Source organism: Falco naumanni, chromosome 4 (genome assembly GCF_017639655.2).
Source record: "Falco naumanni isolate bFalNau1 chromosome 4, bFalNau1.pat, whole genome shotgun sequence".
Taxonomy (NCBI): domain Eukaryota; kingdom Metazoa; phylum Chordata; class Aves; order Falconiformes; family Falconidae; genus Falco; species Falco naumanni.
In genome coordinates this window covers 21174886-21200758 of record NC_054057.1, presented here as the reverse complement: position 1 = coordinate 21200758, position 25873 = coordinate 21174886, and the positions used below count along the sequence as shown (strand labels likewise).

Sequence of the window (25873 nt, the reverse complement as noted above, 5' to 3'; positions counted from 1 at the left end):
TGGCAGGTGGTCAAGTCTTCTGAAGAGTTTTCTCTTCCTTCATCGTGCACAGCCAGTTGCTGCTTCTGTGAAAAGGTGTGCCATGCCCCAGATGGGATCTTGCAACCCTGTATCTCTGAAACTACTAGAAAGAAAACTGTGCATTTTTCTCTGGCATTACTGTTACTTGGGGGGTGGGGATGGAATCTGAAAGGCTTGCTGTGATGTTTAAAACAACATGCATCACAACAGCATGGTGACCTCTGTCCACGTGTTCAGTCATGCTTGTGCATTTCAGAGGAAATTAACACATTACCAACTGACTTTGTGGGCAGCCTGATTAATTGCTGCTACTGGCGATTTACAGTGTGTCCTTCTTGCTGTTTAGATTCAGATTAGGATAAAGAAATAAGTTTTGGGTTTTTTTCCTCACCCTTACCCTTCCAGAAGCCTTTGTGAAGTCCTTTGGCCAAAACCAACACATGTTTTGCCAAGTGATATTAAAGGCTTTGGTGGAAGCCGCAGTGACTTGGGGTGGATCGTTGTTGTATTGCTCGTGTGTGTGTATGGCCATTTGACAGATGCATTGGGTGTTTTTTTTCCCAGTGAATAACCAAGTGAGCTAATGTTAAGGAAAAATCACACAGTGCAACATGGCTGGAGAAGTATTGTTTTTTTAGATCAGTTATAGCATTTACTCTTCTATGTCTCCCCAAGCATTTGGAAAGAGGGTTTTTTGAAGGTGTGAAATGATCCAAGGAAGCTCACTCTCTTTCCTCCTTTTCTTCTCCCCCTTGCCCCGCCTCTATATATATTTCTAGAGTTAGTATTTATCTTCGTCCTCCATCTGAAAATGTGAACTTGCACTGTTATTTCAGCTTGTGGTAAAATAGTCTAAGCAGCTGTCTTATAGATTGATGTGAATCTTGTTCCACTCAATATGAATTAGGTGTAACCATAGCCCCCACTCTCTTCTCCCCCCTCTCCCCTGCCTCCGAATAAAGTGGCTTGTGGAGTGAGAGTCCTGAAGTGGTTTACTTACGTGGTCTGGCCTTGCATGGCTGCCGGGACTACGTTAGAAGTGAATCTGCTGGTTGCTGCACATTTTTTTTAATACTGGAGTTGGTTTTGGAAGAACATGTTCATGTTGAACATGTGCAGAATTGAAACCACGAAGAATAACACTCGGTGAATTTTTGAGCTGAAGTCCTGTGCTGGGGATGGCTCAGGAGAGCCTGGGTTTCTGGGCTGGTTTTCTGAACCAAGCTGGTGGGGCTTCCATGTTGTATGACGGAGGAGACCCACCTGGGCTCTGATGGCTCTTGGCTTGCGCTGTGATTCTGGCCAAGATGGTCTTCAGCTGAGAATAATTGTTGCAATGACCTGGTGGTAGAATTGCAAGGATAGAAAGCTTTTGTTCACAGTGCACCAGGTGAACAGAGTTCAGCAGCAGGAAAACAGTATTCAATCCTTACCACTTGCCAGAAGGGAATCAGCCAAATGTTCCCTCCTCCAGAAAACATGAATTTGGTGGTTTTTGTCGCCCTTATACTGCCAGAAAAATTGTATATGGATCCATCTCCTACCCGTGTGCTCCCTCATTGACTTTCAGGCCACCAATTTGACTGTAGACCATTCTCTGAAAAACTAAGGTCTCCACTTACCTGTTCCTGGTCATCTAGTCTGCTTGCTAAGCAGTCTCACTTGCATGAGCATGTTGTCCTTGGTTGCCATTGTACTACTTTTGTAATCCTCTTCAGTCATCAGGAAGGCTTTATGCAACTTTTGCTGGAGAGTATTATCACTATTATCATCTGTTAAGTTTCCCCAGATGCCTGCCTGCAGTCTGTATCTGAGCACTGAACTTCAAGCTGACATTTTGGTTTTTATTCAGACACTAGTAGTACTTGCCAGCTAGGTCAAGTGCTAATTTATCTTACATTTGAAATGCACTCTCTTATTTTTCATGTCTGCTTGAAATCATGTGGTTTATGGAATTTATTTTCCTTTGGCTGACAACTTCCCTCTGAACGATCACTCAATTCCAATTCTCTGTTGATCTCCAGATCCAGGCCTGTCATTACCATGGACATCTCCATTTTCCTGCCTGCGTCCATCAATATCACAGCTCCTCAGTGCCATGATGGCTTGCAGCCAGTGAACTGCCTCAATGTCACAGCATGCTTTCGCTTCAGTGGCAAGCGTGTTCCTGGAGAAATAGGTAAGGTGTCTGCACCATCCCTGGGCATGCTAGCAGGTTGACCTGGAGTTGAGGGCTCCCTTTGGAGTCAGTTACAGAGCTTTTATGTAAAATAAGTTGTTTTGAGGGGAGCTGGGCTATACAATTCCAGAAAGTTGGAGGCTCCCTGAGAAATTTCCTAGGTGTGCTTTTACCTTCTGGTGAAGCTGATTTAATACTAGGGCAGTTTCTTCCTCAGGGAAAGGAGGGAAATGTGTCCTTGGGCTTACTGTGAGGATAGAGAACACAGAAGCAATTGGTGTGTTATAAGTTCAATATTCCCTCTTTACCTCTTGATAATGCATTTTTGTATTCATACCCTCTCTCAATGTTATCAGAAAGCAGCTGTGATTTGTTCCAGATTAACAGGTTTTGAAACTCTACAAGGAGCTCTTGAAACAGAGCTCTATAAATCTGAATACCTACCAGACATGAGTGAATCCTTTTCTGTACATCAGTTTACTTGTCTGGAAAATTATTATAAACAGCCCAGTATTTTACTGATGTCAAAATATCTTCCAGGTTAGTCTCTGTAAAACACATGGAGTTTCTTGGATGAATGGAATTGTGTAAAGGCTTGCACAATTACACACCTTAGGTCTTGGCTGCATTGAAATAACACTGAAGTCTTTTACATCCCAGTGTTTAGAAGTCTTAGGTATTGCCTGAAGCGGTGTGGGATAGATACAGTGTTTCTAAATATTGTAAAGTCTGGGTTTATTTAATTCAGCCACGGTATTTTACTTTCACCATGCTTTAGGAATGGCAGAGGACTTGCAGTGTGCTGCTTAAGGAAGATACCTCAGTCTAACTGTGCTGCATTTTTTCAGTGGATCTGATGAGGAGCTCAGGGAAGCAGTGCCTCTTCCTGCTCTGTGCCCCAGCCTTTCTGAGCTGCTAATTGAAAGAGTAAGAGTTGCATCTCTGCATCCCCTTAGGCAGAGCCTGCTGCAGTATTTGGATTTAAAATGAGTCTGAGAAGGTGGCAGCTTCTTGTTACTTCTCCTGCCATTCACATGGAGTGAGAACTACAAACTGTTTATTGAAGTTGCTCTCTGCAGTTTGTCACTTTGTCACCTGAACAACTGAAAAGAGTGGAGTTACTAAATTTAAGGTTCCTCTGGATTTTAACATCTTGGTGCAATTGAGACTTCAGTTGCTTTTTGCACTTTTTCCTTGCCTGTAAATGATGACTCTCAGCAGACAAATACGTGCTTTGATAGAGTAGTTTTTGTACTGCCTGGTACTCTGTCAGTTAAGAAAACACTTATCTCTGAGTGCTCCAGGGGTGTTAATTCCTTTCTGAAAATTACCTAATAGATTTTCTGAATAACTAGGTTTTCTTATGTTCCTGGGAGTACTGCTTAAAATGCGTCCTTTGCTTTAATTTCATGTCTCTGGACCTGTGGCTAAGAGGTGAGCTGCCTTTTTTTCCCCCAGTCTAAATATCTGTTCCCCTTGTTTGCAAAATACCTATCTTCCTGTTCATCATGTCTTGTAAGAGCCAATTGAATTCCCCTGTGTTGTGATACAAACTGTACTCCCAATGATTTATTGTGGTGAAAGCACATGTGCATCTTCTTTGGCAAGTAACATCTATGTCATTACAAGGAATTTTTTGACTATTAAGTGAATGATTATAAAACTTCCAACCATTGTCCTTTTATACAATGCTTCTAGCAAAATGATTTGTCTTGAAAAAACTGAAGCCAGAACTATCTGACTGTATAAAACTCCTTGGGGATATGATTTGGATAAAATACCTCAAATAAGCTTTCAGTTTGTAGTCTAACAATCAGGCTATTTTAATTATGTTGCAGTTGAAGAGTGTCAATTAACAAAGGGTGGAACAATTCATGGAAATACTGCAGTGGTTCCTCTCCTGTGTGGTTAAATGTGGGGAGAAAAAAAAAAAAGAATATCCTTGTAAATACATAATTGTCCAGTTCGGATTCTGAAAGGCCGTAACACCTCTGAAAGGAGATATTAAAATGCTGTGTCAAAGGTTTGTGGCTAAAAGTTCTGGGGATCATCTCATCTCTGGGTGTCTGGGGGCAATCTGCTAAGTCAGATAGGGAGAACACAGTGCTCACTGGAAACACTGCTCCTCTAAGGCTTGTCAGTATGGACACTCAAGGCTGCTGCTTACTGGTGAAAAGCTGGGTGTTGCTCTTGCTTTTGGGCAGTTGAAGTTGGTCACCTACTACATAATGTTTAGAAAGCCAAGCGGAACGTACAGGCAGCATTCTTCTGTGCAAATGTTTATCTTCAATGCTTATTTGAATGTGTGGTTATTTTGTTAACTGGCATGTGAAGGGAAGTTGTCTTAATCTAGCACTGCTGCACACTTCCATATAAGCATACATACCTTCCCTACTGTCCTTTTCTTTTCTTTTCCTTCTGCTCCCTGTCCCCGCCCCCCCCCCCCCCCCCCCCCCCAATTCTAGTGGTAGTTGCAATACTGCTGGTCATGTAACAGCTAATTTGAGGATCTGTGTTCATAGATACTGTTTGATACTGCCAAAGACAGTGTAATTCCCATCCCTTTTGTGGATACTCTTTGCAGACTATGGTCTTCAGAAGTATGAATTTATTGCTGAAGGGTTTTCATCTGAACAAAGAGCCATGCCCAAGTGAAGCATGCACTCTGCACTGTGTGCCAGGCATTGTCTGACCCTTCACTCTGCCTCAGCGCTTGCTGGAAAGCTGAGCATCTAGTCATAAACCCACCAACAGAGACAGTCTCTGGTACGTCTTGGATGTGTGAGAAATATGGTATTTTAAGTTTTTACCCTTTCATCTCAGAATCTTACTCAAGCTGTTCCTCCCTCACTTGAGGGGCCATTGCTTTGTCTCCTCTGAGGTCTCTGTATCTGCAGGGAGGGCAGGGATGAGAGAAAGGCCTTTCCTAGCCTGGATGAGCAAGCTTCAGCCTGTTCAGACCATGCACTCCTGGGTGACTAGGACAAGAAAACAGAGGCTGCTGGCATCTCTGCATCAGGCACTGCTTCTGCATTCATCCCTGCAGGAGAATGGAAGTAAAACTTGCACTCACTGTCTGAATAATTTCCCCTACAATAATAATAACAACAATAATGGTGCCAGGATGAGAAATAGGTGAATTTTAGTGGCTATGAAATGAAGGGGTTGGGGCATTTGGCTAGAGTTAGATGCATTAGATACTGCTTCAGAGTTTCTCCTGTGCTCTTCACTTGAGATGTGCATCACTTGTGTGTTGATCTGTGTCTAGGGTAGTCCTCATGTCCCAAATACTGTTGCCTGGAAGAATGGTGTGAGATTTAGTGTGGGATGGCAGGTTGTTTGATATTTTCACTGTGGTTGAATGTGTTTCTAGGACTGGAGAAACATGTTGGATCCAAAACTTGACCAAAGTGGACACTCCTCTTCTTATGTGTAGGCTGCTGTAGTCTGGTGCAGGAGTATTATTTCTGTCTGTCTCTAGTGTTTCTAGTCTGCTTGGATGCAGGCCTGTGTCAGTGCTGCCCTCTGAACGTCTCAGAAGCAGGGATGCTGTAGGGAGCTGTTGTTCAGTGTATGGAACAGCAAGGATGGTTCCCTACTTAGTAGGGACGACGCTATGAGGGAGTATTTGAAACAAGGTTTGAAGCAAGGGGAAAAGCAAAGCTTTTTGGAAGAGGGTGGGGAGAATGTCCTATGTTTTCATTTGCTAGGGCAATTTTTTTTAATACTTTAATTACCTAATGATTTTCTTAGCAAGCAAAGTTCGTGAATCATTTTCTCATCATCACTGGTAGAGACCACAAAGAAACACATTCCTCTTCCAATGGCTTTTTCTTATTATTCAGTAAGTTCTTCATCTTCTCCTTGTGGTGCCTCCCCTCCCGCCTGCGAATCAGCACTGTAGCTAGTAGTTTAACAAGCACTTATGGATGTACTTATTCCTGCTGGGCATTTTCCCATCTGCTTTTTGTGTGCTGTAGCATCATCTGAGTGGGTGATGAAGAGATGTGCTGGGTGGCTCAGGGTGTGTAACCCCTCCATTAGCACAGCCAGCTGTGATTCCTGTTTTAGCTCACTGAAATCGCTGCCCTGTTTCAATCCCTCCTCACTTCTGTCTACTTCAGGGCTGCCTTTAGTAGGGGCATGACTTGCGTCATGTGTATGTGTGTGACACTTTGGGTGAAAATCCATTCTAAAATGCCTGCTGCCATTTACTTGGTGCATCTGTTACTGCTGGAGTAACTTGCTTGGTCTGCTGGCTGGTGGTCCTTTTACAGGTATGACCAAAAATTTCTCAGAGATAGCTGTTATGGAAGCTTTTAGACATTTAACTTTAGTGATGGAAGAGGAATAATTAGAAGAATCAAGCTATTCATTTGAGCTCATCAAATCCATGCCAGAGTTTTGTTTTGACCATGTGAAATTGGGTGGTCAGGTCCCCAGAAACATTTCTAACCAGAGATGCTTAAAGCTGCTAGACAAATATTTGAAGGCATTACCTGGAAGAGTTAATTTGCTAGTGAAAACTTGCTTCTCAATCTCCTACTGGAGTGTGCAGGAGGAACTGACACCAGCAGCAGTGCTAAGTTTGGACAGTTATCTCCCCACCCTGGTTGCTTTTTGGAAGCAATGAAGCTGGGGAGGGGAAAAAAAACCCAACACCTCCTTACTCATGATATTTCAGTTTTTCCACTGATGTGACATCATTGGATATAACATAGAAACAAGTTGTCAAAATAAAGGGTAGGCAGGGGGAGGATGGGAACTATGCTGCTTGATTGAAAACATCCACTGCTGTTTCGGAGAAATGGTAGCTGGGATCGCTTTTCTTGGAGGCCTAGGCCTCGGGCTGGGATGTGTCTCCGCGCCTGCAGCGAGGAATTGTTCAGTGTCAGTCCCTATGTTGTGCTTCCTTCAGAGAGCCTCCGAACCTGGCCAGGCAACCCTGCAAGCTTTCCAAAGCTCTCCAGACCTGCCTTCCTTTGGTGCTCCTCCTTTGAAGAGGGCTGTGTCTCCCCACGGGGCTCTTTGCCTCTGCCTACGCAGGGCCTGGTTTTGCTAACGGGTTTGCTTGTCTTTATTCTTGGGACACGGGTGCAGATCTTGGCATGCGTGTGTGCATGTGAGGTCTTGAAAGCAGAAGGGAAACAATTGGGGATGGGTGTGGGGTGTGCACACTTTAAAAAACTAAAAAAAAAAGTTAAGAAAGAGACTGCTGGGATTTTAAACAGGCTGAACCCCATGTTTCCTGTTTAGGCGGTGCTCGTCAGTGGGACTGAGCACACACTACTTCAGTGAGAGTTTTTGGTGCTGAGCTTGTCGGAGTTTGAAACACTTTCAAGGCGTTATTCTTTTAAGCAAATTATTCTGCCAAAAGCAAGGGAAAAAAAGAGTTCAGGTGGAGCCCTGTGGTGGTAGTGAGGCTGATTCCTCAGCTGTGGCTTTTGTTACTACCTAGGGTATGTCTCTGGTTGCTTTGTGTGAACTTGTGAGTAAGCTTTTCGTCAGAATATGACGCACAGCAAATGGAAGTGAGGTCAGTTTAAATTACGTGAATTATGAATGTTCACCAAGATTTTTGCACCAAGTTTTATGATACCGTTAAATAAATGCTTCAACGTAGTGAAATTTTAGTGGAGAAATGATTGAAGGTGATAGCATTGACAGCAGTGTTAATTTAGAGAGATTAGGATTTTCATCGATTTAAAACAGTCCACCACCACAAAACCAAATAAAAACACAACAAAATCCAGCAAAGATCCCTTGCTGAAATTTGGTATTGGAGACCCTGATTGAGGAATATGTTACATTTACATTGATTGTTTATAAAATTCTGGCTTCAAAAAGTTTGCTTTTATGGGGAGTATATTATCTGGCATCAGTGTTTAGGACCTGTAAATAAAAGTCAAAGCAATAATTTGGCAAGCACCTTACAATATGTAAGGAATCAACACAGGAGCTGGTGCTGACTGGTATTTATCAACTAATTAAGCCATTTATATTGAGCCAGTCTCATGGTATTCCCATTATTGCCCTGATAACAGCTGAAGTCAATGCAGGCTGTGGTCTGTGAAGAGTGAAAGGACCTCAATGCCAGCATTTTCCTTCTCTGTAGAATGCAGCAGAACAAGCATTGATGCTTCTATTGTAGTTTCATTGCTCCTGTTGTATTTACCAAAAGGAAAGTTGTAGTCAGCTTGGATTACTCAGTTGCTGTACGACTATTTCAGGTAACAAATAAGTTTTCTTTTGGGCACAAGATACATGCAGTCACAAACCAACCAATTGTATTAAGCTTCTTATCCTGTAGAACAGCACGAAACAGGATTTACAGAGATACAGTTCGTTATTTTGTGGGAATGTCTTCTATGAACTGCTAGGGGTGTGTAACATCGAAGAGGGGGATACCGAGTACAAGGCAGCTACCTCTAGTTAAGATCTAAATGCTAAGATGACTGCAAATCAACAGAAGTAATCATCAGGAAGTGTCACATCCTGGCTGACGTTTGCATGGTTTGTGCTTTTCTAGAAGGAAAATGAAGCTTGAGGCTGCAGCTGCTGCTTGTGTTGTGGTTTTGCTTTTTCTGTTAGCAATGTAGTTTAAGCATCTTTTGTTTCTTAAGTGTGTGTGTCTAGCTGTATTTTTATGCATCATTTCCTATGGGAAAGGATGGGCTGGGGAATGGTTGGGGAAAGTAGCAACACAAAACCTGGGAGTACGTTAGTAATTGGATTTGGGTTTGTACAGCCACAGGAAACTTAAGTGATTGATTGAGGGCTTGCAAGGGTTGACCTTTCTTCAAGCACATATGCCCTGGGGGCAACAGGATCCATTGATACGTGGTTAGAAAATAACTATTGTTCACTGACATCCTTTGTTTTCTTCTTCTTCCTTTTTAAAACAGGTTTGAATTATAACTTGACAGCTGATGTGGCAAAGAAGGAAAAGAGCCAGCAACCCAGAGTTTATTTTGTGACTTCTGGAGAGACAGTGGGGCAGATTACAGAGAAGTTACAACTGTCATACATGCAGGAAAAGTGTGAACATTACCTAGCATATGTCAAGGTCAGTTCATTCCTGTCCTTACTTATGTTGGCCTCTCTGCATTTCCACTCTTTTATCTATTTATTTATTCAACCAATTATAGTGGTGCTGCTTGACTTCGGACATTCTTTGTTTCCTTGACAGTTAGATGAATTTTTTTGGGTGGAAGCTCAGAACTTTTTGCTTGATGTAATTTGCCTGTCTGAGGACCACTGGGTCTTCAAGACCTGGTGCCAGGAATATATATTTTACTTACTTTTGATCAGGTGCATTTGCAGGGGAGTTCGTTCTTCTTCTGGCTTGGTTTGTTGCTACACTTATTATATTCAAAATAAGGAGGCAAAGTTTTGTTTTGGCAGGAACAGTAGGTTTAATGCTTAATTTTGTGTAAGGTCTGACTGCACGAGGGGCTGGAGATGCAATCTGCATGGGAGTGACAGGATAGCATGGAGTCTCTCCTGAAGCAGCTGGGCTCTTGGGTTTGAGGAGCACCCTGGGTTACATCTGGGCTTGAAAACAGCAGTGGCATAGCTTAATTTCACATGTGTCTATGGGATAGAGAGAATGCTTTCCAGACATGCTGGCGCATGGAAAGGGTCTGTTCTTCCTGTGACAAACTCTTTGTCCAGGGTCTGCTAGGACTGTAGTGTCTTTGCTTGGCAGCAGTTGTTGAGGAAATTTCACCCAGGTACCATTGTGCTTGCAAAGTAAGCACAACAGTTTCCTTTTCAGCTAAGATATGTACAGAATAGATTTAAAAATTTAAACCACCTGTTTTACAAGCACTAATCTGTATCCCCAGACTAGTGGGAAGTATGGCTGTGTGGTGAGTTGCTTATTGTCCTTACTGAAGGACATAGTCTCATAGATGAATGTGGCTGGAATTCAACGGCTATCACTTGGCACTGTCTTGTTTTGAGAATCCAACAGGTCCAGACATCCCAAAATGTATAAACTTTTCCAGGAACCTTCTTTGTACCTAAAAACTGTGAGAGCAGGAGATACAATTAATCCTTTGTCTTTATCAATGTTTTGTGCATGGCTGTTGAGAGAAAATAAAATAAATACAGGGACCACCAAGGAGGAAATACTGTCCTGTTAGGTTGTGTGGATCTCTGGGAAGCCACTAAGTATCTTTCATTGTTTTTTGTTTGTGGAACAACCTTTGCTTTCTGCTGTGGAAAAGCTCATTAAAGAAAATGTAGACCCATGAGATTGCCATTATTTAGAAAACATAGCTGTGAGTTTACTAATTCTGGTTTTTCTCAAGTGAGCACACTGGTTAGGCTTTAATGTATTGAGTTTGGATGAAAAGGAGCCATATGCATTCCTATCTTAACCCAATAATAATTTCTTTCCCACTAGCCATGTTATAGGTTTTGGGTACTACACAGAATTCATTAAAGAACTACATATGCCCAGGAAACTACTTAATTTATTGTAGCATTTCTAGCTGATGTTGGGAGTGTGAAGGTAGTAACTATAATTTCCTGGGAAATTTTATTTTTGTAAGCAAGAGAAATTTTTGTTTAAAAATACTAACAGCTTAAAGCAAACCAGCTGCTTAACAAACAAAGCTTCTGGCTTTCTGTATGATACAAGCAGCTATTTTTCACAGTTGGAAGAATAGCAGGAAGTGTCATTTGTTTGCGTAAGGGAGATCGCAAAGTAGTGAAGAAAGATAATCCCTGTGCTTTTGTGAGAAAGGTGATATGATCCATGAGTCTACCTAACATTAGAAACATCAAAGAGACCTCTGCAGATTCTGGAGGAGTGGAAATGGGGTCATGATCTTTCACTGCTATCCTCAGGTAACAGCTAGTAAAACAAAAACAAAACCCCTGAAAAACAAAAAACCTCCCCAAACTCCAACCGGAAATCTCCTTGATCACATAGTTTTGTGTTGCAATGGGTGATAAAAGATGTGGCCTTAAAATATATTAAGTATTTCACTTAAGCGTTCCTTTTATTTACTGTGTGCCTGTTTCATTCACCACCATGGCAAATTGTTTGCATTGCATCCTAATCTATTCACTTTATTATTGTTCATTTGAAACGCTGGTGACAAATAGGTTTATACGGTAACATGTGGATGTCAGTTCTGGACTGCCTGTGGTCAAGGATAGAGAAGCTTTTTGGACTTGTGCATGACCTCGTGCTAGCCTGACAAACCCTACTGGGTAAACAAGGTGTCCAGTCCACATGGCACCTAGCAGAGCTCCGTAGGTGACAGTAGTTAAATGAAAGCCTGTGCCAGGCCTTGCTTGGGTGATGTTGTCTTACCAACATGTAGTTCTGGCATGCTGGGAGGCATAAACCTGAAGGACTGAGAAAAGTTGTGAAAAAAACTAGACCTATACAACCTTACTGTAATTTCTTTTGACACATTTGATCTCAAGAGACCCCAGTGAATTGGAGACCTAAAAGAGTTGCAGTCTGCAAATAAACTAACAGGGGGACACTCATTATATTGTTTTGTGTTGATAAGTGTCAGTGTTTTGAGCATGACTCCTTACCTATTTGTGATTCCCTCTCAGGACAGGAGCTACTGTTCTTACTGCTGCTACTAAATTTGAGTATCAATGCCTGGCTTTCCTTATAACTGCGACTGAGATAAGTGGATTCCAGGAGGTTTGTAGGATATGTGTAACTCAGAATTTGATCTTGTACAAGGCAGGCTACCAAATTACAGCTCGAGTTGCTAAATTTATGGTTGTTCATGAGGAAAACATGTTTTTCTGGTTGAGAACAGGGAATGAAATGGAAATGCTTGGGGACTTCAGAATGCTTTCAGTTTGGTTTTGTAGCGAGCATGGGGAGGTAAAGGAGAGATGCAGTTTCCTGCCTTTACCCCTCCCCCCCCCCCCTTCATTGGCACCTGTTTGATGATTTCTCATTAAGAAACTTTAATTCTTTAGTATACATAGACAGTAATTCCAATAAGTGCCTCAGGTGTCATCTACAAAAGCTCCATCTGTTTTAAATTAAACAACCTTTGGAGGTTTGACTGGTATGTTCAGTAGAAAATGGACAGCTGGTGCAAGTGGCTGTTAATCGAGAAGCTGGGGAGCGTGGCTGGTTTTCTCCTGTCAGCACATAGCTGATCCCTGCGGTCTCTCAGGAGGTGCTTTGCTGCTGGACAGTTCCTCCTCTGCTGTCTGGGGATGATGGTGCTGCCGCTACAGATCTTCTCTCCTTCAACAGTGATAAAACTATGAGCAGCAGATAAAACATGTTATATGGTAGCTTTCTTCAGTTTTGCTGGAGGAAAATGAGGTGGAGGTTTAGATGACTAGCATTTTTTGTTGGATGTTTGGTTTTTTTTCTGAAGGGATTCGTTTTTTGGTAGAGGGAATGGCAAACATAAACGCCAGAAAATGGAATGTGGTACTAAAAGAAGAAGCAGAGGTTGCAGAAGTGGGTAGAAGCAGAAAAGATAAAGAAAATAAAGGGTTTGGAGGCTTTACGAGTGTCTCCTTACTCTTAATATCTCGGCCTGCAGCTGAAATAGAGTTTTCTCTTGGGAACTGCACTCGTTTGATGGTGCTCAGAATTGAGATGAGTGTTTTATTACGTGGTGCGATCAGGGCCTGGACTCTGAGGAAACATTGTTTCCCCTTTCCAATAACTGCCCTGGTTATTTCCTGCTTACGTGGGCTTCCCTAATATTTAGTATAGATTTATCTGTGGATAGAATGAGACAATTTGATGCAGATGGCAAAGCACATCGTGCCTGTAGATTTATGTGAGGTCAAATCTCATCTTCCTTGATATATCACAAAGATGTAATGGTGATGATGGTGAACGCCCTTTGTAAGATTCCTGCATTTGTTGAAGAAGTATGGTCTGGTTTCTTACCCCACCATGGGCCAGCCAGCTGGGCTGCCTGTTGCTACCAGTCACCGCTGTCTATGTGCGGAGTGTAATAGCTTCAAACAGCATCAGCAGTCCTGGCACACGATTAAACCAGACACAGCATTTATATTTTCCAGAGATCTTTATCGTGATGACTGTCTGGTTGTTTTAAGCAGTCTCATGTTGCTCATTGTATTAACTCTTAATGGATCCGGCTGTAGTTCAAAGGGATAACAGGGCTGAGAAGTAACAGAGGAGCAGTGATACCAAGGGCTTTTCATAATGGCGTGTAGATGAGGAGCTCGTACTGTGTTTGTACAGGCGGGTTTGGAGTAAAATGTTGCCTTTTCAACAGAAATTGCACAGCTGTGTTTTGTTTGCTACTGAATTCTGTAGCCAAAAATTCACATTTTTATAAGTATGTTTCTGGCTTTTGTCTGCCGTGCATCACTGTTACCTCAGGTCTCTAAAGATACCTTGGGCTGCTGATATCTTACAACTTCATCTCTAGTCCTTGCCAGTTTTAGTCACTGTCTGTGGCTGTGATTGTTTCTCCTTCTGTAGCTGTTTGATCTCATCACAGGGGAACACATATATTAAAGTCTTTTAATTCATAGTAATCTGTTTTTTTTCTAGAATCTGGGTAGCAAAGCATTCAGTCTCACAGTCAGGTGTGATATAGAGATGGTATCACCTTCACCATTTGCAAGAAATCACTTTATTCTGAAAGTTGTTTGCCTGTGAATTAGCATCTCTGTGTGGCTGGTGGTGTTACAGGATAAGAGACATACATACATATGAGACACATAGCCAGGGACACTTGAGCTTATTTTGAAGGTTGGTAGGTTTTTTGGTTTTGTGTTTTGGTTTTTGGGGTTTTGTTTGTTTTGGTATTTTTTTTTTTAATGGAATTGGCTTCTCCCATACTGTCAATGCTGATCTTTTTAGAGAGCTGGGGGGTGGGTTTAGCAGAGCTTGATCACTTACTTCTAGCGAGGCCTTTCCTGGGGCACTGATGCTGTGAGGGGATGAGTCATGTGTTGGATGTGGATGGTAACCACTGCTTTGTGGAGAAAGAAGTGAAAACCAGACCCTTGGCAAGTGCAGCTCCCCTCAGTAGTGACCCAACTGTCTTGCACACCTCTGCCTTTAAGAGAAGAAGAGAGGAGCAGGTCAGGGGATGACACTTGAAGCTGACAACTGCTTTCACAGCAGCAACAAGTATGAAAACTTAGTCATGATTATTTAGGATTTCACAGAGTTTGGACCACTAGGCAGGCGAAGGGAGCACTGACCTGTTCCAGCCTGCAGCAGGAAGTTTATCGTCGCTGCAAGACAAAAGCTGCTGTGTAGTTTTGCCAGGAATGATGACTGCAGTGACATTCAGTGCTAAGACCAAGAGCAGAGTTGATATCATTGGGTTTGTTGCTTTTTGTTGGTTTATGTAACTTTCTTTTTGCCCTTTTGCCAAGCTGACTGGAGAAACTGTTAGGCTGAGTCAGATGCAGTCGTAGCATATGTTCAGCTTTAAAGGGCTGTGGAATAGGTGGGAAGATCATGAAGCACAGGCATTTATTTACAGAGGCATGCTTTCCAGAACAATTCTGTTCCAAAACTGCAAAGTGTGTTCTCATAATCTATTAGCACAGCCTGCATCCCCTCCAGCAGAGCGAAATAAATATAGTATTTTCTGTTGCCTTACTTTGCAAAGTAATCAACCCTCTCCGTTCGGATACATTCTGGCCAGCACTGTGTAGACCTGATGTCTCACCTTGAAAAATAAACCAGGGAGAAGAGAAGCTGCATTTTTCCCCTGAGTAGCTCATATGGGCAAGGGAAGAACCATTGTTACCTGCATAAGTCTGGGTTCCTTTTCATTGCCTCTAAAATACAGGGATGTAGACATTCCAGAAAGAGTATTAGGAGTTGGTGGGAAGACTGACATCTTTGAGCTAGGCATTAACTGTATTAAGATTTAAATACTGTTAATGACCATGGAGTTGTCTTTGGCTTTTCCAAAGGTTTTTGCAAGGTTCACTGAAACCAAGTAAGATTGTCTTTCAAGGGTGAGCTTATACTCAAGTTCAAAATTGTGCTGCGCTCAAAATTGTTCTGTGCAATGTGGCCAAAAGGAAGCTGCCAAATATGCCTGGCACTAGTATCCTTTCAGAGGGGACCCATGCTGCAAGTAGTTAAGTGCTGTAAAATCTCTTAGGGCTGGCAGCACAGATACATGGGAAAGCGAATTGTTGCAGATACTGTGTTGGGGCTTTTTATTGGGCAGTGTAGTTAGTAGGGCTGTCTGATAGCCCAAAGGGTCTTGTGTTCTGAGGCCAGTGGGAGGTTTTCAGTTGTGAGATGAAGGCAGAGGTTTTGCCCAGATGCTCTCCTCTGCCCATCTTCCCAGGTTTTTAATGAAATCACTTTTTTTTTTTTTTTTTTCTCCTTACACTGGTAGGTGACATAACTGGGTGGAAATATCTCCTCCTTTCTGGTTGGAGAGTATCTTTGAGTGTTTTCTGCTCTGTATGAAGCTTGTCCATTATAAAAAACCAAACAAACAGCCAACACCCATCCCCTTTCAAGTTCAGTGAGGTAACTAATTTTACTTTAGTTCACTGTTGCTCATTGACTTTTGCCAGCATGTATGAAAAAGGCCAAGTATGTTGTTTATGGCCCAGACAGAAACTTAGTTGCTGTGGTGGAGCTGCTCTCAGACAAAGTGCCTGGTTAATCACATTCATGAATCCAAGTAGAGATTTTATGGTCCCCAAATGAAATAAATATAATCTTGAATGAGGGTCAGTCAGCAGACTTACAGCACAGGATCTGCTAAAATTCTGCTTTGCCTGCCTTGTATTTCTTTTTACTTGTGTTTTTTAAACTGTAGCGTTCCATATTAAACCCTAATGGGATCCAAATCTTTAATCTTGAGCAAGCCCTTTGATAACTTGACCCTTTGATATATTCTGTAATGGGAAAGAAATATGATTTATTTTTCAAGGACAGTCTCAAAAATACATTTTTCTTAAGTTTTAACAGAGTTGAGAATTATTTTTATTACATGTAAAAATCTAAATGAAGTTTGACTCTTCACTGCTGCTCTTAGACATACAGTAGCAGGCATATGCCTGGCTTTACTGTCTGCCACTGATGTGTTTCTGTGTGATACTGTAGTTCCTCAAAAAGATTCATTTGCAGATTAAACCTTCTGGAGACTCAGGAGGGGCAGATTTAGGTCTGGATGGAGCATGGCTCTTTTAGGGAGGAGGATACCAGAGCCTACAGTTTGGAGAGGCCATCCATGGGGCTGTTGTTTGAGAGGAGTCATCACGTTTGCCAGTGATGGCACTTTTAGGAAGTGAATGACCAAACAGAGATAAAAGAGGTGCTGCACTCTGTGCTAGGAAAAGTAATTTCAAAAGGCAGGTAATGGTGGACAGGAATATTTTTGCTTTCTCTGGCACTCCTGGTTAACCAAAGAACTTTTTTTCTCAGGTGGAAAGAAACAGCGAAGAAGGCAACACTACCATTTTAGGCACTTTCTAAGCTTGTTTTTTTGTACAGTCACATAAACTAAACACATGATGGCAAATTGTCCTGTAGAAGTTTATTAGTACTTCTTTGGGACAATTTTACACCTAGGGGGAATACGCTTAATGCTAGAGTATTGCTGCAGAAAATTACAATAGGGAACAGCTTGTTTGTCTTAGTGGTTTTCCTGTTTATAACACGTGGAGGAATATCAGTCTGTGCGGTAATCTCGGTCACACACATGTACACAATCAGCTTATCCTGTCCAAACTGGGAAGTGCCTAAAATTATCACCCTTTCATTTTTCTATCCTTAGGAAGGAATGAGCAGGGCACTTCATTCAGGAATCATTGGAGGCAACTTCCAACAGAAAACTCCTCTCTAGGCTAAAAAGAAAACAATTAATTTTGCTGGCTGTGGCTTCTGGGTATGTTCCAAACTAGAACCTCCTCATAGTCAGAACAGACTCTAGTCTCCTGGAAGACTCTTAACAGATGCTGTATTTGGTTTGGGTGGCAACACATAATGCTAATCCAGTGCCCTAATTCATACCAAAAGTGCCTGACAATATGTTTGAAGAAATGTGGGAGTAATAGGTTGCAGGCATAGAACTCCTTTGGCAGAAAATGCTTTTTCTCCTTTTCTCCCCTACTGCATAACTTCAGTTGTGGAATTGAATTAATCTTGAACTCCTGAGGTCCAGAAACAATTGAGGAAAGGTGCATACCCTGTGCCATTACCTTCACCCCCATATGCCCACCTTTATTTCTGTACAATGGGGTAGTTACAGATGGTATGCTTGTGCTGGTGATCAAAAGTTACATCCCTGCTCATAGGCTTCCACTTTGTTGCGTAACTTTAATTATTGATTCTCCATGTAGAGCTCCGTGACCTCTCCTGGAGTCCCAGTTATTTTAGGGAATGTTTAATATTCTGTCCCTGGAACCTGCATGTTGTTCTATGCTAGCTGTGCTCCTCTGGAGATTTGAAATAGGTAGTTATCCAGAAGTTCAAATTGTTTTCCACTTGCCCACCATGTCTTTGACCTGATGGCATATGCTTAAACTTGTTTCCTTATTTTATATACCAGATGTTCTCATGGATTGGATGCATTAGGCAAACTAGCTTGTGCTTCTTTGCTTTGGTGTGTCATGATTTTACAATGGCCTTTTCTTCTATCAAATGTTTGTGGTCACAGTGCTGGCTTTCAGTGGTCATTTTTGCTTTGAAAATAGGATCAGTTTTGAAAATAAGCATACCTCTGAAAGCTATCCTCAAAGCAGTGAAGCGGTCAAATTTTAGAAATACGTGCAATCTAGTTTTGAAGGGTTTGTTTCTTATGTTGGCATCCTTTGGTTGGCTTGCGATGTAATGTGCCATTTGTTTTCATGTAGTGTTAACATTTGTATTGTTGCATGTGAATTACACAACTTTAAAAGAAAAATTTTCAGAAGGGGAAACTGTAAAGGCTGCATAGAACATAATTAATTGATTGATTCCCAAGCAAAAAGTAACTGTGACTGCACCAGAGAGGTTTCTCTGATCAAGTTCCACCAAGAAGGTAATGTAGCAACTTGTGTGTTTCACAGAAAATTTCACCAGAGGATCTTCTAGTCTGCCTTTATTGTCAAGTTATTGACCACTTTCCCCGCCAAAGTTGCACCTACTGGTGTTCATGATTTCTCATACATATCACAAGCAGTTTCTTGTAAATAAAGTCCTTGAAATAATTTGTGAATGTTTATCTTCTCCGTGAAAACCTGAAAAATATTTAATAATGAACAGCTTTTGCATGCTTTTTATGCAAGTTGGTTTATTTTATTGTCATCTTATTGTTCTAGCTATTTTTAATCTCCATTTATGCATAGGTTTTAAAGCACTGAATTACTCTGTGATGTGTGAATGTGCCTGATAGCATAAGGGTAGGACTGGGAGATAGCCTGACTTTAATAACAAATAATAATGAAAAGGAAGAGAATCATGCAATAGTTTACATTGCCTTTTTTTGTCCTGTGAGAAGACCCAGGTCTGGTGTTAAAATTCTAGACTGAAATGTGAAGAGTTAGCTGTAAATCTAAGGGAATTTAATGTGAGAGTAAAGTAAATTTACTACTTCCTCCTTTTGGCACATACACTGCATCACTTAAGACTTCCTTAGAAGACAAAATAAGTTAAAAATACAACTGGTTAAACTTGTCATGACTTAGTAATTTTCATCCTATTAGCAGACACACAGCTTCTCATTTGGCAAGACTGACTAAAGGGAACTAGCATTAATGTAACTTTGGTGAGAAGAGTGTAAAAATAGAAACAACTAAGACTGTAAGTTAAAAGAGGGTGTATGTCTTACATAAATTCATACCTTTTTTCACATATTTTTTACTTGCTAGGATATAGAAAGCACCAAGTGAAATGTACTGTTAGCCATGAAAAAGTAGTTTTGGTGATGTCCAAGTGTATAGGGACAGGTCTGATGGAAAGGCTTTTAAAATCCCTTCGTTGTAAGAGACTAAGCTCTATCACTCTGCATGCAAATTTGTCTGGCGTGCTCCTATTCTGGGAGCTAGAAAGGATATGAAAACTGAAAAGCCAGAAATTTCATTGTGCTCCAAGGAGTGAAAAAAAACCAAAACAAAGGTGTTGAAATACACGTAAAGTTTTTACCCTCTTGCATCTCCACTTTTCCCAGGAGACAGGCAGTGGATGACGGATGCTTTGAGAACTGACTGGAAAGCTGAGGTTATCTGTAAGATAGGCTGGATGTTTTTGGGAAGTGTTGAGGTTTTCAGTCCTTAAATAATAATTAAAAAATACAACATGGCAAGTGTTCCTGCAAGTGCAGAAACAGCAACAGTTTTGAAGCAGCACAATTAGTAAACTTTTTTTTTTTCCCTTTGGTCGTCAGGCTCTGCTCTGTCCTTCAGGTACAAAGTATTTGAGACCAGAGTGAAAAATCATAAAACAGAACAGTTTTTGTTGGTGTTTTCTCATAAGGATTTTCTTTTTTTCAGAGAGAACAGGTGGCTTCATGCAACTGTTATAGCTATAAACTGCTCCTTTAAAATCATTGAGCAGATCACTGAGTGGTTCTGAATCACTCTTCTGGTAATGTGCCACACAAGGGCTACCATTGCTTCATGCCCTCATAAAATATAAAAGCCTGACAAATTCACATGGTAACCAACCCGATTTTGTATGAAAAATATTACCCCTGTGAAACTGAGTGAGTCCAGTTCCTATTTGTGGTGCATGACCCTCCAGCCCAGAAGCAGCTTGCCCAGGGAAGGCTGCTGGTCTGCCCCCATTCAGTGAGCTCTGCAGTTCATGGTGAAGGGGAGGCTTGAGCCCTCCAGCTGTAACTGGCAACCCATGAGCTCCCTGTGACTTGGATGTGTCAGTGGGGCCCTCACACGTGAGCATTCAACCCATACCCTGCTCAGTTGCAGGAAGGGAGCTGGAGGAAGCAGTTTCCATTTCCTTGTGTTGCCCATGCAATCAGTTCCATGAAAGTTGCCCCGTCCACTCTTGAATTGCAGCGGCAAAAATCATGAGCTGGCTTTGAGAGTCTGAGCCCTGGAGCACAGCCAGGTTCGGGAAGCCAGTCCAGAGTTGGTGTCAAGACAACATAAGCACTGCAACACTGGCAATAGAAATCAATGTCAAAACCTACTCCAGGCTTGTAAAGGGTGGGGATCTCTCCTGGAGACCAGAGCAGACCGTACTGTCATTAAGACAGCATTTGCAAAGCCTTTCCTGAACTCAGTAAATATTTCTAGTGTGAGGGAATGAGTGAGTATTCAAGCTGATTGGGACGGTGCTTCCATGTCTGGTATTTCCATTCCTACTAAATGCACTGGGGCAGGTTGTGCTGCCTGTATCTCTGCTTGACCAATGCATACATAGTCAACCATGGCAAAATGCATCCCTGAAATACTGCGTGAAACTGTGTGGTGACACCGTAGCCATAAATATTATCCAAAGCACTGTTTTTTATTTGTCCCTTCCAAGAACTGGGACAAATGCCAGAATTTATTTTTAAACTTTAGATAAGCGACTTAAATATTTGTGATGGCTCATTTTTCTTTCCTTACTATTTTTGGGGACAGTCTTAATTTTGCCTTACATTGTTTCTGTTGGTCTTTTTTGATGTTGGCTCTCTCCACTTCTGTAACAAAATTACCTCACGTCCTGTGTTGATTGAAGGAAGGCTGGTGGGTTCAACACAAGGTTGCTTGCTTCAGGGAATGAGCAGAATGTATTTTCAGGGCTTCTGCCATGTCCCTCTCCTACCCACCAAGACAGCTATTTAAAAATGTAGTGTTTCTGACTGCACAATCTGTATGTAGCTTACCTTTGGTGTTAACACTGTCTTTTTCACCTTGAAAGGAATACTGAGTGCAGCTCTGGAGCGCTGCATGGTAGGCACACAGCTTAACGCCTAATACTTGTGTATTATTGCTATTAATCTGTTACTCTTGTAAGCATTTACCTGATGTCTGTTCTTAATTCTTTAATACAGTGGTTCTTACATCGTCAGCCTTGAAAATGTTGCCAAGGCAATAAAGGTAAAATGCTGCTTAGTAAGGTTCTGTAGGTCTCTTCCTACTGCTTTTCTGCCTACCAGTACCGTTTGGGAGCCACTGCTCCCACCTGTGCCAGAGGCACAGAAACAGCCGTGATTCATCATTGACTTCATCCCACAAAGTCAATGGGATTAGTAAATTACAGCAACATATCTGCCTCCTGTGATGATGCCTCCTAAGACCTATATGTCTCTTTAGTGACTGCTTGCATCGATGTAGGATTTTTGGACTGCATGCTGTAGGGATCAGGGACAACCTGTAGAGGAATTATAGAGGACTGTACGAAAAGTTTATTTGTAAAAAGTTTGTGAAATATTAAAATGAAAAAGAAAAAAAAAAGAGGGAATTATAGAGGACTGTATGAAAAGTTTATTTGTAAAAAGGATGTAATGGTTGGTAAAAACATGAAGTATGAAATGTTAAAAAGGAAAAAAAAGGGGGAATTTAGAGGAATTACAGAAGACTGTATGAAAAAATGTATTTGTAAAAAGGTTGTAATGATTGTTAAAAACATAAGGTATGAAATGTTAAGAAAAAAGGGGGAATTGTAAAAGAAGGAAGCTGGGTTAATTATCATTGATAATATACAGCTGTGGGCTGGCTTCAGGGGCGGTGGGTTGGCTGATGTAGATAAGGTGCAGCTGTGGCTGCTTCTGTTAAGAGGCTGGGCAGCCAAGGAAGAGGGGGCAGCTGAGGAAGAAACAGAGAGGAAGAAGCAGGAGAGAAGAGAGTAGGTTCTGCGTGAGACAAAGAGAAGGCAACAGAGGGACTGTACGAAGTGTATGCTGGTATGAGATGGTAAAAGACCTTGTTGCAGCTTGATAGTTTGGAGAGTGCTGCAACAACAACCTTGGTACAGACCTTTTTATAAGCAGCAGCAGTGTTCATGGCTATAAACAAGCAGGGAGACTGTCACTGTGATGGATGGTGAACTTGTAAGGTTTGGATGTTTGAGGGGTTGTTTCCTTAAAATAGACATCCCCCAAATAATCCAAGAAAGTATATATAAGCTGTCAAAATCTTTTGAGAAAGCAAAGTTTAGGGCGGAGGTCCCGTGAGAAAAAGTTTTCCTCTCTTACACTTCCCACTTCTGGCTAGTCTGTAGATGCTTTGTAGGGCTGTTTCTGGGAACATATGTACTCTCATCCTTCTAGTTCCAGTCGTAACCAGAAAGAAAAGTGGAAAAATAATTAATATCTCATTAAGAAAAACTAAATCAAAAGCTTGAAAAGGCTCATGTAAAGCTTTGTATAAGTGTTTTATTTTTGATATAGCTGTAGTCCTCACCTTCTGAACAGTGCAGTATTCTGCTTGTGGCTGAGAAGCAGAAAATAAAAGAAGTAGATATGAAGAAGTTAAAAACATCAGTGATGTATATATTTAGAGATGTGTGTCTCATATACTTCTAATGTCAATATGCAAGGAGTATTTAAATGAGTTTAGGATATGATGATGTGTTTCTAGTTGTCATACTTCTCTCATCTTCCTCTTCAGCCTGGATGTTTTTCTCCCCAAATTCTCTGTGTGTAGTTTTGGAGAACTTAGAGATCTGTGTTACACATGATGCAGAGGGAAATCTAATCAGCCGGGTAAATGCTTATGCTTTGCAATGTATTTTGCAAAGGACTTGTTACAAAATATAATAGATTGATACCTGGGAATCCTTTTCACAACAAAATGGGTGTTGTTTACCATGGTGGTTTTCTTACTACTGAATTTCTTCTCATTCTGCTGAATGCATTCCTCCAGTGCTAGCCTGGATGAAAGGTGTAGGCCATGAGATGAGCATTGTGTAGCAGTTTTCCTTTGCCAACATCTCAGCGTTATCCAAAAAGAGCTTGATTTATGATCCTTGGAAAGCATGGCATGTAGGTTAGTGTAGACTGCCAAGAAGCTTACTGCCAAACTTAGACTCCACCTAGGAGCTCATTGCTCTATGCTGGACCTACAGCTGACTCTAGGCTTTGGCAGCGGAATTTAGTGTAGCTCTATTGCAAACTGTTGCTTCTGTTTTAAAACCTTTTTGTCAGCTCACAACTGTCAAAACTGTGCATCTGTAACTACAGGTTGCAGAGTTTCAGGTGAGTGTGCAAATTTAATTAATGGGAATGTAATTGGTAATAACATAGTTAAGGAGAGGTATGATCAGGTTTTGCTAATTTGTATACAACTTGCAATTTTGAACAGAACTTACTCAGCTTTATTCTCACCATTTGATCTGCATTCCACACTCAGGAAAGTTTTTCCTTTTGAGGTGTTCCAAGAAGTTATTTTTGTGGATGCATGCTACAGAATTTGGGTCTGAAAGGCAGGACTGCATCAAGCTGTGGGCTGCAAATTATCTTACATGTACAGTAAACACATTTTGACCCACTAGATTGCTCCACTTGATAGATGGATGAACTAACTAAAAATACGCAAGGTTATTTCATTCCCTTAGGAAAGGTGTTTGGTTCATAAGGTGTCTATGCAAAAAAACTTTATTTTTACTTTACCACTAACTTATTAATATTGTGAATAATATTGCTACTTTTTAATATGCATTTTCAGCTTATCCTTCATTTTATACAGGCCATACATTTCTGAATAATAAGGTGGAATAAACTCCACTCATTTGCATAACTAAGCCTTCTGCTGTTCCCCTTTTGCCTTGGAGCAGTCTTGTTCATATGAAGAGAGAGGAGTGATGCTGATTTTTATGTTAATTATATTTACAGAAACCACCCCTAATCAAAATTTGAAAAAGAAAGTTTGTTTAGAAGGAAGTTTAAAAGACATCTTCTCTAGGAAAAGAAAACCAGTAAGGGTATATTATAGTAGTGTCCAAAAATTCCTAACAAGACATGAACTTTTACTGTGCTAGTCGTGAACAAAAAACGTGTTTAGGAGCAGTCCTTTACCGTTTGGATGTGATAGTCTGTCAGGACTGTTCTTACCCTCTTTGCTTGAGAATCACCACTGGGTAATCCAAGGAAGGAGAAGGCACTGAAGGGAATAACAGATGGCTGCAACTCTTGCATACAGCATGCTATATTCCATACTTATCTTGGATAGACCTCTTTTGAGCCTGGGTTTTACAAATGTAATTTGAACATGTAAAGGGATAAATATCCTTGATTTTTACCAGCCAGTGGTTGGGGAACTGGCATTAAGCCATTCCCCCTAGAAGTTTTTACCACCACATGCAACAAGAGTGTACCAGGCCCTTTCCTATGAAGGCAGTGGTGAGCAAGAAGGTGAGCCTGGCATTGGGAGTCAGCACTACCCTTCAGTGGGAGGGCAGCTGTAGAGTTCACCGCACAACCTGTTGTAGCTAGATAATACGCTTGGATGAATTTTGTTTAATCGGTTAAGTCTATACCTATTGCTGATTGAAACTTTGTTACTTTCTGTATGTTCTTATTTGTGACTTTAAAAAAAGTACATTGATGTTTTAATGCTGCATTTGAAAATGGATCTTTTCAGTTGAGAGTCTTCAGGTTTTGGTGAAGCACTGAAAACAGGTGCAATTTTCCTTTTCTGTGTACAATAAAGTGGTTTTTTTCCCCCATGTAGTCTCTTTCCCATACAGTGCAAAGGGACTAAGCTATGATGCTGAGCATATTTCATTCCAGATCAGTCATTAAACTTTCTTACCTCATAGACGTTAGGCCCCCTAGAAGAAATAAGTGATTCTACTTGCAGGAGAAGGTAGTGTGACTTAAAATAGTTTTGTGGAGTCTGTCTGGAACAAGATGCATGAGTGGTCACCTGAGAGAAAAAGTGACAGCAGTGCTGGCACAAAGGAGGCTGACATGCATAACTGGGTGATACTCATCTCATCACATGTTCTGTGTCCATAGTTATTCACCTTTGGTTGCCCTTACAATTAATGGTAAGGAATAAGCATTTTTAGGGCATGATTCTTTTGGCCTGCTCCACATGTGTGTTTTAGGGCAAGACAAGTCATACTCCCTTGACTAGTTCTCCACTGGCTTGTAAGAAAGCCAAGGGCAACTTGTTGGAGGTAAACATCTGTATTCCAGATGTCAACATTTAGCCAAATGAATCCCACTCAATTCAGTCTAGTGTTGTCTGACATTATTTGCAAGTTAAGAAGGAAAAATGCTCAGTTGGTAACGATGCACTGATCTGTTTCCAATGTTCTATTTATTATTAAGTGAATCAGATTGAATTTTAGCCAAAGGACTGGAACAGAGAAGTGGTACAGTCAAAACCCCCACTTTCTACCCTTCCCACCCCACAGTCAAATAACAAGAAAAAAATCAGGCTTTGCAGCTATAAATCTGAACTCAATGTGGACATACAAGGTCTAGTTGACTGAAAAGAAATTAAAGCATAGTGTAACTGCTGTCCTGTGTTCCTGTCTCTTCTGTCTGGTGGCTGTGGTGTAAAAGATAGGAGTCTTTTATACATCCAAATCCTACTAATTTGCTTTGGCTTCACTGAAATGCAGTGTGATGGCTATCCATAATCAGCAAATTTGTATTCCTGTGTTACACCTTGCTGCTGTAATGGCAACCAGTGTTTGTGGGAACTCTTCACAGCCTTTCTATTGGTAGTTGTAGTAGTAGTTGGATCAGAGCCCCAGTGAACAACCCAACAGCTGTGAAAGATGTTAGTTACATGATTTTAAATAGTTTATATTACGCTCAC

General features: G+C 41.2%; 1 protein-coding gene across 1 annotated transcript in view; it reads left to right on the top strand.

Annotated features, from left to right (window-relative positions):
* ITGA9 (integrin subunit alpha 9) overlaps positions 1-25873 on the top strand; it is a 230093-nt gene that overhangs the window by 43085 nt on the left and 161135 nt on the right. The window contains exons 14-15 of the mRNA XM_040591349.1: positions 2046-2200; positions 9106-9266. Of these exons, the coding sequence (XP_040447283.1) occupies positions 2046-2200; positions 9106-9266 (316 nt within the window). The remainder of the gene's footprint in view (positions 1-2045; positions 2201-9105; positions 9267-25873) is intronic.